Source organism: Hyaena hyaena, unplaced genomic scaffold (assembly GCF_003009895.1).
Source record: "Hyaena hyaena isolate Hyena2069 unplaced genomic scaffold, ASM300989v1 scaffold_410, whole genome shotgun sequence".
Classification (NCBI taxonomy): Eukaryota; Metazoa; Chordata; class Mammalia; order Carnivora; family Hyaenidae; genus Hyaena; species Hyaena hyaena.
In genome coordinates, this window is record NW_024081042.1 from 765,639 (window position 1) to 780,576 (window position 14,938).

Here is a 14,938-nt window from a genome sequence, read left to right on the forward strand (position 1 = left end):
TGAAGCTCTTTGGAGGCAAGAACCTCTGCATTTATTTACTCAAGCTAGTTAAAGTGATGGATGGGCGCACAAAGCAACTCATGGAAACAGCAGAAGCTGAGATGTAACTGGGCCAACTGTGGTTCTGATTCACAGGCAGCTCTGTGTTAAGGTAACCGTCACCCACCTCATAGTTTCTCTCTAGGTTTGCTTCTCTTTCTGTTACTTGCTGGCTTCTCACCCTTTATTCTTTTTGTGTATCCCCTTTTTGTGTATTCTCTCTGTGTATTTGAATTGTGTCGTCCCCTCAACAGAACATGTTGGGAGTCCTAACCCTCTGTACATCAGAATGTAGCCCTACTTAGAGATAAGGTCTTTATACAGGTAGTTAAATAAGGCCGTTAAGGGTGGGCCTTCATTCAATATGACTGGTGTCCTTTTAAAAAGGGGAAATTGAGGGGCACCTGGGTAACTCAGTCAGTTGAGTGTCAGACTCTTGATTTCGGCTCAGGTTGTGATCTCGTGGTTTGTGGGTTTGAGCCCCTTGTTGGGCTCTGTGCTGACAGCTCAGAGCCTGGAGCCTGCTTCGGATTGTGTCTCCCTTTCTCTCTGCCCCTGCCCTGCTTGCACTCTGTCTCTCTGTCTCTCTCTCAAAAATAAACATTAAAATTTTTTTTAAGAAAATAAAAAGGGAAAATTGAGGGCACCTGGGTGACTCAGTCAGTTGAGTGTCAGCCTCTTGAGTTTTGGCTCAGGTCATGATCTCACAATTTGTAGGTTCAAGCCCCACATTGAGTTCTGCTCTGACAGCTTGGGGCCTGCTTGGGATTCTCTCTGCCCCTTCCCCCTCCCTTGCATGCATGCACTTGCACTCTCTCTCTCTCAAAATAAATAAGCTTTAAAAAGAAAATAAAGGGAAAATCAGAACCCAGAAACACACACACGTTTCATGTAAAGATGAAGGAAGGGATCAGGGAGATGCTTCTACAGGCCACGGAGCACCAAGGATTGCAGGCAAGCTCCCAGCAGCTTAGGGAAGCTCTGGAATAGGTTCTCCCTCACAGCCCTCGGAAGGGACCAGCCTGCTGACATGTCGATCCCGACATCCGGCCTCCGGAACTGTGGGATGGTGTGTCCTCTTGGTGAAGAGGCTAGGGATCTCACTGGAGCCTCTCGTATAGGGTCATTAATCCCATTCATGAAGGCTCCACCCTCATGACCTGAATGTGTCCCAAAGGCCCCACCTTCTAATATCATCATCTTTGGGAATTAGAATTTACACACATGCATTTGGGTGGGACACACTTCCCTATAAAGTATGGAAATAATGTTTTCTTCAAAGCATTGTCATGAGGATTAAGTAGAGTTTTGTAATTTAGGACAGTGTTTCTCAAATTTGAATGTGCACAGGAATCTCCTCAGGGATCTTTTCACAATGCAGGTTCTGATTCCATAAATCTAGGTCTGAACTTCTGCATTTCTAACAAGCTCCTGGGAGATGCTCAAGTTGGGGTTCGTGGCCACATTTGAATTGCAAGGATGTAGGACACTTGGCATGGTGCCTGACACTTAGCAGAGTTCAGCAAATGTTGATTCCGTCTTCCTCTGTCCCTTTCGTGACCCCTTTCCCCATGCTCTGTACTAGGATTAACTTTTAATTTTCATCCTGTGCCTGCATAATAAAGTGACAATGCACTTGTCCAATTGAGATGAGCCTTGGAAAGTTTCCTTTCAAATCCTTAATCTGAGAAATAGCTGTGTTGGCAGGGAAGGGCATATTCTTAAAAGATGTTTTCAAGTTCTAAACAAAACACTAAGCTGTCACGATGTGGAAACAATAGAACTTGTGCAGATTCTGAAAAGGCCGGCACTGTCCTCGGTTAATACCAGGCGACGGTCCATCTGCACTGGCAGGTTCCTTCAAACAGAAGTCATCATGTCGTTAGGGGGACGGCAGCTGGGCAGCATAGATTTATGAAGTCACCGAAGCCTTGTCATCCAGGTGCCGTAGGAGGCTGAAGCAGCTGATCCTTCCAGAAACAATGATGGGTGCTGTTGCCATGACATGGAAAAATCAAGTCTGATTAGACTCAGATTTTGTGAATCTGAATAGGAAATGCTAATAAATTTTGACAGGATTTACATAGTGATTCTATTCTATTCCACTTTAGTCTCCCGCTCTTAATAATGAATGTTGTTCTGTTTTCTCTGGTTCTTCATTCAAACAAGCTAAAAACAAAAAGCTTGCAAATACATTTGAATATTAATTTGGCCTTTACAAATACCAATACAAATTACTAAAAATTTTTTTAGTTTTTCTTTTTTTCTTTCTTTTTTTTAATGTTTATTTTGGGGGGGCGTTAGTGGGAGAGGGGTGGGGGGGGGACAGAGGACATGAAGCAGGCTCTGTGTTGACAACAGTGAGCCTGATGTGAGACTCAAACTCACGAACTGTGAGATCGTGACCTGAGTCCAAGTCAGTGGTGCAACTAACTCAGCCACCTGGTACCCCTCTGTTTTTTATTTATTTCTATAATATTCTAAATATTCTGAATTTTTTATTTATTTCTATAATATTTCTAAAATATTTTTCCCCACTAAATTTTCCTTTAAAGACTGAAATAAGTAAATTGAACATTTTCTCTAAAGCGGTCATTGAATTACAGAGAGCAATAGCTTGCAGAGCCCAAACTTTTTTTTGTTTTTACCTGAGCTTTGACTTGCAGTTGTCTTAAAGCGTACAAAATACTGTGTTAAAATCACACATCTGAAACACCTTAAATGAAAATTGACACTGGCTGTTGTTACTTTTATTTGCCATGATACATTTTAGCTTTTGTTGATTTTGTTAGCATCTTAGAAGAGGCAGCATTGGATACTCAGCATCCAATCAGCATGTAGAGGCATGAATATATTATTATACTTTACATATGTTATAGCTGACCCTTGAAATCATGAGTTGTACTGCACAAGTCCACTTACATGTGGATTGTCTTGATAAATATGGTCCAGTACTGTGTTTTTTTCCCTATGGTTGTCTCAATAATTAATGTTCTCTAGCTCACTTTATTGTAAGAATATAGTATGTAATACATATGATGTGCAAAATGTGTGTTAATGGATTATTTATGTTATCAGTAGGGCTTCCAGTCATCAGTAGGCTGTTGGTAGTTAAGTTTTTGGAGAGGTAAAAATTGTATGTGGATTTTTGACTGCACAGGGATTGGTGCCCCTAACCTGTGTTGTTCAAGCATCAACTGCATACTGCCATTACATTTGAGACATGAATGTAGTAAGAAGTATAGAGTGCCTTCTAAAAGCCCCTCAGGGTATCTTTCTAAGTAATTCATTATATGAACTTGTAATTAATTCAAGGTTAGCAAACATTGAACACAAAATATCATCCTGGGTTCTTAAAGATTCTAAGATAAGACAACTTCCCAGACCCTAAAGATGTATGATCTAATGAGGACTGGAGACCCATAACCAGCAGACAGTTGATTACAGAAGCACAAACTTAGTAACACAGGAGATTGAGAAATTTGTCACTAGGAGGCTTGGGAAGATTTCTTGGAGGGAGGGTTTGAGCTGGCATTTGAAAAAGCAATAGAACTTCAACAGGTAGATATAAAAAGGAGAAAGTTTGTTATACACTCATAAATCCCTCTTGTTCTAGATTGCCAGATCCCCATCTTGTTCTTATCCACAGAGTTGCTTCTGAGGAAAGGTCCTGGACCTAATGCCAGAGTCTGTGTTTTACTAATGCTCCAGTTAAAGAAATTGCTACTGGAAGTCATGTCTAGCTTTAGGATGAGATCCATAATCTAATTTTAGGAGGGCCTTCATCTTACAGATAGATGGACTGAGCCCTACAAAGGATCAGATTCAGCCCAGCCTTATTGCTCCTACTGGCCAGGCCAGTGGCTGTATTTTATCTAGAAAGTTGCCAGGCCAACCCAGGGAAGTGATGTGGATTTTCTGCTATGTTTCTGCTAAAAATAAAAAAACTGATTGGTGAAGATAAAATGTTTCAAAGTGGATGGGGAGTACTTCTTGTTTTTAAATATTGCTGTTTATCTCCTATGTAATTTTTTAAAATATCATTTAAAGAATATAATTTTTACATATACTCTGAGGTAAACCCCACTTACCAATTAAGTAACTTAACAAAACAAACCAACTTTAAAGCTTCTGTTTGGCGGAGGTCAGCATGGGTAAGAAGCTGGAAGATATTAATGAGATGGGGAGAAAGTCAAGTTTTCTCTCTCAGAGAAAAGAAAGGCAATTACAAATTGTAACATAAACAGAAAATATCTTATAAGAAACTCAGGGCCCAAATATGTAGCAGACGAAAATATAACATTATTTTGAGAAATTTGTGAGTGTAATAAGGGATATTCTAGCTGCCACATTCTTCTTAAATGACAGGAGTCAAAATACTTAATCTGTACAGAGAAAGTAGTTGCAGCCCTTTGCAGTGAATGATGTTTATATAATCACCATGTTGTAAATGCTGTTGATTTTCAGCTTTTAGAATCTACGTATAGATAAAATAGGAAGACAAATATGTCTACATAACAAGAATGAAAATGTAATCAATCTCAGCAGTGTACAAAGTAGACAGGAGTTGAGCACTGGAAATGCGGAAGAGAAGAAAGCATGGTAGAGGCTAGCATTCTTATCTTATATGTTGGGAAGTCCAAATGCTGTGCGACACTGATGAGTGAGTAAGATGAAGTTTTAAGTTTATACTTAAGTTACAAATTTGGATAACTAATGGAAGAATTAAAGAGAATAATACAGCTATTTGAAAGGTTTAGAACTTGCCACTCTAAGCTATGCCACTTTAGCATATTGATTGTTTTGAGCTGAAGGCAGTTGGAAAGCAGCAGATGCAGGAAGGCTCCTCTGACCTCCTCCTTTCTACCTGATATCAGATCATTAAATTTCCCATGAGGAAGGTGCCCTCCGTGTAACAGGAAGAGAAGAATGTTCTTATCACCAGAGACTAGGAGTCAGTGCTGAAATGGGCCTATACAAACAAATCTACTAAAATAACTCTTATCTTCCATTAGTTTCCCTCATATATTTCTTAGCCACTTTCCCACAATTTACTGTCCCTAGTCCAAGCCCCTTTGTCTTGTCACATCTCCATAATTTATTGTGCTTTGTGTAAAAAGGTACATAAATTTTGGGCCTAATAGCTTCTTTGGGTCTTTGTTTTCCTTTTCAGGCCTTCCATGTACATATAAAAATATTAAATAAATTTGTCTGCTTTCCTCCTGTTAGTCCATCATGTCAGTTAATTCTTAGGCCAGCTACTGGGACTCAGAGTGCAGAAGGAAGGTTTTCTTCCCCAACGCTATCCAAAAAAACTGTAGAGTGTGGGGAAGTGGAGGGTAGACATATATTAAATCATAGTTTTTCAGGATTGGCAGTTAGTTGAGAATGTCTAAGAAATAGCAATGTCAAGTATATTATGAATTAGGACAATAATCCTCAGAACTAAATACAGAAGTGGCTCTAAATGGTAAACTCTGGGAAGTGGCACTGTAAGTGAGCAGGGATTAGGGAGAGATACAATTTTAATGTCATATAAACAATTGCATTGGTAAAAGGAAATGGGGAAAAAAGAGTTGTATTGCCCAGCAATAAAATTTGTTCAAAGGAAGGGTACCTGGATGGCTCAGTTGGGTAAGTGTTGGACTTCAGCCTAGGTCATGATATCATGGTTTGTGAGTTCTAGCCCCATGTCAGGATCTGCACTGACAGCTTCAGATCCTCTGCCTCCCTCGCTCTGCCCCTCCTCTGCTCATGCGCTTCCTCTTGCTCTCTCTCTTAAAAATAAATAAACTTAAAAAAATTTTTTAAATTTGTTTAAAGGAGCAGCATGCCAGTCAGATTCCCCAGTGAATTTTAATTAGTTTTGAAATTTTAAGCAAAGAAACACTTTGATGATAGGAAAATACTAAGTGTGATTACAGATATTTTATTACCTAAAATTTAAAATGTAGCCTGTGTTTTAATTTTCCTAAATTTGCTTTTTGTGCAGGAAAAAGATTTAGTTCAGCTCTGATCAGACATGTGAATACCACTTTTGTTAAGAGAGATCTTGGATTTTTTTTTTTTTTTTGAGAGGAGTCAAAATGAACTGCTGTGAAGTACTTCCCAAAGGTGTAAATCTTTTGAATCATTGAGAGTTTAGCCTATTTAATATAACATTTAAGCTCTTGTGCAAAATTTTCAATTTATTTTTCCCCATAAGAACATACCTCTGATTCTATAATGCCAGACATTGAAAACAGCTTTTATTATATAAACATTCCCCCTCAATGTATCTGTTTACAAGGCCTGGGAGTCAGGCTCTAGGATCACACTCCCCAGGCTTGTGTAGGTGCTTGTAGGTATGATGCTCGGAGGGAGCAGACCAGGATGTGGGCTTCTGGGGATGCGCTATGTGAAGCCATGTATCTGCGGTGCCATCCTGTGGTTGTGATGCTGAATTAGAGCATGTTTTCATTTTCTCTCCAGGAAGGCCCTTTTGTCTACTTGTCTTTTGTAGGAAACATTGCAGATTCGGAAGGCTTGATTGCTTCATTGTGTAAGTAATTTAAAATGTTTGCATTTGAAATGTTTGAGGAGATTAATTGCAAGGGTGGCTGTCCATTAAATGAGTATCTGTAGCACAAATTGTATGATTTCATTTATGTGAAATGTTCAGAATAGGTGAATCTATAGGCACAGATTATAGATTGGTGGTTGCCTAGAACCATGGGGGGAGGGGGGAGGGGGATGGAGAATGAATGATAATGGGAATGGATTTCTTTGGGAAGGGCGGTTAATGAAGTGTCCTAACAATTTCATTGTGATGATTCAACTCTGTGAATATACTAAAACCCATTGAAGTGGACACTTTATTTTTTAATTTTTTAATGTTTTATTTATTTCTGAGAGATGGAGAGAGAGAGAGGGACAGCGTGAGCAGGGGAGGGTCAGGAGAGAGGAAAACACAGAATCTGAAACAGGCTCCAGGGTCTGAGCTGGCAGTCAGCACAGAGCCCGACGCGGGGCTCGAACCCATGAACTGTGAGATCATGACCTGAGCAGAAGTCGGACACTTAACCGACTAAGCCACCCAGGCGCCCCACGAAGTGGACACTTTAAATGGGTGTTTTGTATGACACGGGAATTATATCTCAAGCTGTATATTAAAAAATATTCTTAGTGAGTGCAGATTGAAGAGTTTGCAGTATTTAAACTGGGTGTTTTCCATACTTTAAAAATCAACTTTCAATTTATTATATATAAATGTGTAGTCTTGGAGATAATTTCCAAAACTCCTCCTGGTCTGCTTACCATAAATCAGTTAACATTCCATCAGTTAATATCGACTTCCTCTCATGTACTGTTGTCAATTTTGACAAATGAGCTGCGTGACAGCAGAGTCCATTGCCAGTATTATAGAACTGCCTTGCGCAAGGGAACTTGTTTCAGATTTTGCTTCTGAAATTCTGCCTCGTTTATCTCATTTCTTCCATGATTCTGAAATCAGATCCTCCAGCCAGGATCTGTGTTGGAACTCAATGTGTTCATCATTAGTGTTAGGAAACTTCTGGAGAATTGAGGGAGCTATAGTTCGTGCTTCTCAAAGCAAAACATGTGTCATCTTTGATGCCTGCCAGGTCCGAGCCAGCGGTATCTCAGGGAGCCTGAGCTCCCGCCTCAGGAGCGAAATGCTGCCGTGCACCGTTGCGTGTGCAATGTGACGAGTGGGCCAGATTCACCCGTGCTTGAGAATTGCTGGGGAGGCCCAGGAGCTGCAGGACCCCAGCCTGGGTCATCGTCCTCCACCCTGGCTGCCTGGCCTGGCATCAGAGAAAGTGAACATGCCAGATTTGACTTAGTTCCATGAAGTGCAAATGTCTAACACGATGTTTGTCATCTTCAGTTTATATTTTTTGCCTTTAAAAAAGTAAAAACTCATTTAATGATGGTGCCCTTTATTTTGAGAAATGGAAAATCCGATAGATAGAAGTAAAGTAGTACTTCTCAGACTTTAAAGTGCACCAGATTGTGTTGGGCTCTTGTTAAAATACAGATTCTGATTCCGAGGGTCTAGGGTAAGGCCTCCCAGATGTTGATCAGTGGACTATCCTTAGATTCACCAGGATCTAGAGCTGGCCTATAAACACTATGTGGACCCCGGTAAAGAAGAATTATTCATGCCCCTAGTTAAAGATGATAAAGAAGAATTCATTCAGGAGGTACCGCTACAGTGGGGTCTTATAGTAGGGGAGAGATATGGGATTCAACTCCAAATACAGCAAGGGCAGGTGGAGCTTTATAGCCAAGAAGCAGGCAGGGTCAGTGTATGGAAAATTACTAAGAAGAAACATCGAGGTCTGTGGGGTTCTTAAGAGACGAACTCAACAGGATTCTTGCTGCAGGCAGGCCAGGGTGATATGACATGGAGGGCATGGATGAGGAATATGATCACTTATCAAGAGTGATCAAGTATCTGCACCCTCATGTTCACAGTAGCATTATTCACAGTAGCGAAGGTATGGAAACAACCTAAGTGTCCATTGATGGATGAATGGAGAAAGAAGTTTGTGTGTGTGTGTGTGTGTGTGTGTGTGTCTGTACACATGTATGTGCATGCAATGGAATACTGTTTAGCCATAAAAAATTAAGAAATTCTGCCATTGTGACAACATGGTTGTACCTTGAGGGCATTATGCTAAGTGAAACAAGCCAAGCAGAGAAAGACAAATACTGTATGATCTCACTTATACATAGAATCCTAATTTAAAAAAAAAACAGAAAACAAAACTGAAACTCATAGAAAAAGGGATCAAATTTGTGATTACCAGAAAAAGAGATCAGATTTGTGGGGGGAAGTGGAGATTGAAGGAACTGGATAAAGTCAATTAAGAAGTGCAAACCTCTAGTTACAAGATGGAGAAGTACAGAGGATGTAATATACCACATGATGACTGTAGTTACCACTGCTGTATGTTATCAAGAGAGTGGATCCAAAGAGTTTACATTATCAAGAAGAAAGCACCTTTTTCTTATTTTGTGTATCTCTATAAAATAATGGATGTGTACTAAACTCCTTGCAATCATTTCACAATATATGTAAACCAAGTCCCTGTGCTGCATATCCCTTACACCTATACAGTGCTGTGTGTCAGTTACATCTCAATAAAACTGGGTGGGGGGAGTGAGCAGATACCAAGAATGGGGGATTTTTGTTACAGCGACCCAGTAGGATTCTTGGCTAAAACTGGACTACGCAAGCCAAAGACAGACCCCTAGATAGGGGGCCTTGTTGAGGAGAGGGCTCAGAGGAGCCCGACTCAGACTTGGTCAAGAAGACAGTCTTTGTCACCCCTCACCCTCTCCTAACCACTCTGGGGTGAAGGGCCCAGCTGTGGCACAGGCACTGGGATCCTACTCCAGCCCCAGTGCGCCTTTCCCTCGAAACCTCTGCCTGAGCCTGGCAGTCAGTCATAGAATAAATGATACCGATCACGCCATCGGGCTTACTACCACTTGTCTGCCCTTTTCCTATCTCGGTGTTTAACCAGCAGAAAAATGACCAGAGATAGGTGGCAGAGGAGGAGATGCCAGAGGCTTGATGCACTGGGACCTCCTTCCTCTCCAGCAGTCACCTCGGGGCCCCATCCACTTGCGCGTGCGTGTGCGCGCGTGTAGACACACACACACACACACACACACACACACACACACACACACACACAGTCTCCTTCAGCTCTGTTGAACTAAATGTGATTTCAGACATACCGTGTTCCCTTCGATACAGGCGTTTGCATTGCCCATGCTCCTCCCTGAAATACTCTCTCCTTCAGCCAGTTCAGGGGTCACCTCTTGCGGTGTAAGGCCCGAGATTAAAATCCAATATTATGTGTGCCTTGACATCTGATAAAATCCAGAGGGCCTCACGTGGCCTAACCATAAGACCTCGCTCTGCTTCCTCATGTGAGGTGCCCTAGCCACGTGGCCCTCCTTGTCACAGGGATGAGGCCTGGTGCCTGTGGATCCCTGAGGAGCAAGTGGGCTTCAGTGTCCTGCCAGCGCTCCAGATTCTTGGAAGTAGCCAATCCCATCCTGCCTCAGGAACCAGGGGCCACCCCGTCATTGTTGCTGCAGGGCCTGGGTCCTGTCGCCCCTCCTAGTTCACTGTCTCTAAGGGTAACCCCCGCACCCCCGCTACCGTGGAGCCCTGTGTGGCGCAGTGACCTCTCTCCCCAGGCTGTGAGTGTGTGTCACTAGTAAATTACCATCAACCTCATCTGTCCAGTGCCACCTGTTGTGTGTGGCCTTCCCCATAATCCTAGGGCTGGACTCCCTTCCTCACCAACAGGGGAAGGAGGAAGTGATAAAACACCTCACCTCTCTCATCTGGCTTAAAGCATCACTTCCTCTGTGTCCCATGCTCAGTTGCGATCACTTATTACCCGGTTTGACCTCATGGAACGGGAGCTCCTTGCGGGCCGCCTGTGCGCTAGGCCCAGGCTGATGCTGCATTCCCCAGGTCCAGCACAGAACCTTCCATGTGCTCCAGGAGATTTGTTGAATTAAAGAGTGAATGGGGGCACGTGGGTGGCTCAGTCGGTTAAGTGTCTGACCTCAGCTCAGGTCATGATCTCGCAGTTTGTGGGTTCAAGCCCCGTGTCGGGCTCTGTGCTGACAGCCCGGAGCCTGGAGCCTGTTTCAGATTCTGTGTCTCCCTCTCTCTCTGCCCCTCTCATGCTCATGCTCTCTCTCTCTGTTCTCAATAATAAATAAATGTTAAAAATTTTTTTTTAAAAAGAATGAAGGAGTGTTGTTATTTTTGAATGTCTAAACACCTACTGGTCTCTTAATGCCTAAAGCACTGACATTTTATTTAAGTGACACTTCCTTAGATTTGGGTGCACTAGAGGCAGCATTTCAGGTATTCCTTTCACTGGCAAATTGTTTCCCAGTTAGTCCCTGGGCTGGCAGTCAGCTAAGGACCAGCAGGGCAGCTCTGCCTGGGCTGCCGGTCCTGTCTGGCCTTTCAGAGTCTCTGCTCAGCATGTGTCTCTGTGTTATCTCATTAAATGACTAATCCTGTTTATTGGCCTTTCTTTCTGCCAAGACAGCCTTTCTTTCATTAGAACCCTTTGTCCGTGGCCCTGAGGGATCCTTCCTTGGGCCCTTACTAGAGACTAGAGCTTTGTCCTGCTGCTCCATGAGTCAGATAGCATAGCTAATGCTTGATCATTCATTCCTTGTCTAAATCATGTGAGAACAATATTGAAAGGAGAGAAGAGGTGAGACTTTCATCTAAAAAAAATTTTTTTAATGTTTATTTTTGAGAGAGAGAAAGAGTGAGAGTGCAAGCAGGGGAAGGGGCAGAGAGAGGGGGAGACACAGAATCCAAAGCAGGTTCCAGGCTCTGAACTGATTGCACAGAGACTGATGTGGGACTTGAACCCACCAACCATGGGATCATGACCTGAGCTGAATGAAGTTGGACACTTAACCGACTGAGCCACCCACGTGCCCAAAGACTTTCTTTCCTTTTTTTTTTTTTTTTTTTTTTCACTCTGATCATTTGAGATCTTAGGACTGGCATGTATTACCTTGATAAGTTAAAAAAGGGAAGAGGGAGAGAAAGAAGGAGGAAGGGAGGGAAGGAGGAAGGAAGAAATGAAGGAAAGAAGGGTGGGTTGGCTCTCCCAATGCATGGCTCTCAGTTCTGCTCTAAAAACACTTTCTCACCTCATTCTTTCTAGAAGAAACAATCCTGATAATGGGGTCTGGAAAGATCTTAGTCCCACTCCCTTGTGAACACATCTGAGGCCTTTGTGGTGGCTGTTGTTAGTGACTCCTGTCTGGACTGAAACATCCCCTTTGTCCATGTGGGATTCATTCTGTAATCCAGCCTGTGTCATTACCATTCCCCCCCACCTGCCCACCACCTGTTTAGGGCTCAGTTTCTCTTCAATTATTAATAAGCACATGTTTTTTTTTAATAAACGTTTCCTTAATAATAATTTTCCCAAATCTAGATTATACCTACAGACTTTATATAGGAATTTTGAAGTAAGGAACTGTAACATAGTTAACAAGATTATTATTAAAGATTGTCTTTGCAAAATCTGGCTGTGTTGAATTAATTTAGAAATCTGTTGCTTATAATGACAAGCGGGGAGGGGGACAAAGAGGGGAACTGTGTGAAAGCACTTTGGGAATGAAATCCTTTTACAATTATACCAAGCTATTGTCATCAGTACCTGTGTTGTGCGGCAAATGCGGTTCAGCCTCAGTTCTCTCACCTTTTGCTAAGGCATTATGAGCAGCAGAGGGAGTGACAGTTGTTCTTTTTATCCCGTCCTTAGGGGAAAAAAGGTCATTTCCATTGACCATCATAAAAATAGTTGCCAGATGAGTAACAAAATGTATTTCACTTTTAGGGAAAGAATATGGCAAAGCTGATGCAAGATGGCTTTATTTTGACCCAACTATTGTGTCTTTGGAAATTCTGACTGTTGTCTTGGATGGGTCTCTGGCATTGGTCCTCATTTATGCCATAGTCAAAGAGAAATACTATCGGTAAGTGCTCGTCTCCTGGCCTGCTGAAGAGGGGAGAAACATTAGCTGTCTCGATGCCTACATGGCATTTGGAGTAGACTATGACCACATTCATTTGTTAGAGGAAAAGTAGATTAGAAATGAAAATTGTTCAATATTAGATAAGAAGCCTGGTGCCACCAGGGTAATTTCAGATCGTTCAAAATAAAAACTATGGGAAATAGGATTGTAGGGACCACCTAGTCATTCTATGAGGAAGAAAGTGTGAACAGCATTGGATGATTTTTCACCAATATTTTGGAAAATAAAAGGGTAATATTTCCATCCCTTTCCCTTTCCCCACCCAATCACTCTTGAAAACTCCCGTTCCACTTTACACCAAGTAAATCCTCTTAATTTGGAGTTAGACATGCAAGATAAATCTTTTCAGAAACAGATTGTGGAGGGTTCGTGAGGAAGGCAGAAGAGAGGAAGAAGAAAGGTGGAAGATTAACTACCTGTAAGACTCTGAGACTTTGAACTCTCTTCCCTCTCTCCTACCTCTTCCCTTCCTTTTCTTCTTTCAGACAGAGTGACCTGGGGCAAATAGAATGCTATCCTGGGAACGATTCCCAAAACAATGTCAAGTAGGGATGATTAAATTTTCTAGCATCTGGAATCAAAGAAGTATTTTTTATTTATTTATTTAAAAAAATTTTTTTAATGTTTTATTTATTTCTGAGAGAGAGTGTGAGCAGGGGAGGGTGAGAGAGAGAGGGAGATACAGAATCTGAAGCAGGCTCCAGGCTCTGAGCTAGTTGTCAGCACAGAGCCCGACACGGGGCTTGAACCCACAAACTGTGAGATCATGACCTAAGCTGAAGTTGGATGCTTAACTGACTGAGCCACCCAGGCACCCTGAAGAAGTATTTTTTAAAGCTTCATTAGAAAAGTTCAGGTTTGAACAAAACCTCTAGTCTTTAATCCACTTTTACTTAGATAGTTGGGAGGAAAAATTAAATTTCTTCCTAGTATCTTGCTATATATCTGATTCTATGATCTTGGTTATAGATTTACTACATGTACCCATTTGTTTGTTACTTCAACCATGTATAATATCTGCATTGTTGAGTACTTAACATACCCATGTATCTCATTTACTCTCCACTGTATTCTTTGAGGAAGAGACTGCTGTTAGTATCCCCTTTTATAGCAGGTAAAATTGTGGCTTCTAGGTCTCTCTTTGCTGGGTGAGCTGTAACCTCTGTAAATCTTCCTAAGAGCTAAGAGTAGAACAGGATACCTGAGAGACTTTATTTCGCTCTGAGAATAATCTTCTAGGAAGGGCAGTATTGCTTCTCCAGAGCAAGCATGGGTCTCCCATTAATTAGATGGACTTGCCCCATCGAAGGAGCACTGTGGGAAACCTGAGGTCCACCTTCAGAGAGCTCTTCTGCTGTGGAAGATGGCGTTAATGCTGCCATTTAAGAAAAGATGTCAGAATTCAGGGTGACAAGCTGGGCTGAGCTGGCCCTCAGCCAGCTTATCCCTTGTTTCTTTCTCTGAGCTGAGCTTCATCCCTTGTTTCTTTCTCTCTAACAGGCATTTCATACAGATCACCCTGTGCGTGTGTGAGTTGTATGGCGGGTGGATGACCTTCTTCCCGGACTGGCTTATGGGAAGCCCCAACCTCAACACCGACAGTTGGCTCTACTTTGGGGTTTATCTGGTATTTTTCAATAGTGTGTGGGTTCTGATCCCAGGACTGTTACTGTGTCAGTCATGGGTAGAACTCAAGAAAATGTATTGCAAAGGAACCAGTTCGGGGAAGAAGTTTCAGTGAATTTTTAAAATCACAAACACTGGTATTTTGCTTTATAAGTCAGAATGGATCAAACCTTTCTGTTTGGCCAAAATGTAATGCATTCCAGCAATGTAATGTAATACTTTCCTTTTATGGTATTGTTCCTCAATAGCCTATTTCACATTGCTTACAAGGTGGCAAGTCTTTGTTATGTTTTATTTTTTTCAATTACATGACAATATGGGAACAGAGTAAATTTTAACTTGTGATAATAACACGTTTAATTATATGTTTATGGCTTGCATTAATTGTTCCACATTAATAAAGCCAATTATCATAAAATGCTGTAGAGCATATTATATTAATTTTTTATTCCAGAACATATTGTTGCCTCAGCTTTTTAAAAAAATTTAAATCCAAGTTAGTTAACATATAGTGTAATAATAATTTCAGAAATAGAATTCAGTGACTCATCACTTGCCTCAGCTTTTAATCATCTCACTCATCTTTTGGTTACCAAAGTGAGACCAAACATGAAATGAATGCTTCTGTTTTACATTTATACTCTATCAAATTTGTGAAGCCAAC

The 14,938-nt window shown here is 41.6% G+C and overlaps 1 protein-coding gene across 1 annotated transcript in view; it reads left to right on the plus strand.

The window, feature by feature from the left end:
* EBPL (EBP like) overlaps positions 1-14,679 on the plus strand; it is a 29,049-nt gene extending 14,370 nt beyond the window's left edge. Inside the window, exons 2-4 of the mRNA XM_039252185.1 lie at positions 6,511-6,580; positions 12,450-12,588; positions 14,149-14,679. Of these exons, the coding sequence (XP_039108116.1) occupies positions 6,511-6,580; positions 12,450-12,588; positions 14,149-14,389 (450 nt within the window). The 3' untranslated portion in view covers positions 14,390-14,679. The remainder of the gene's footprint in view (positions 1-6,510; positions 6,581-12,449; positions 12,589-14,148) is intronic.
* The last annotated feature ends 259 nt before the right edge of the window (positions 14,680-14,938 follow it).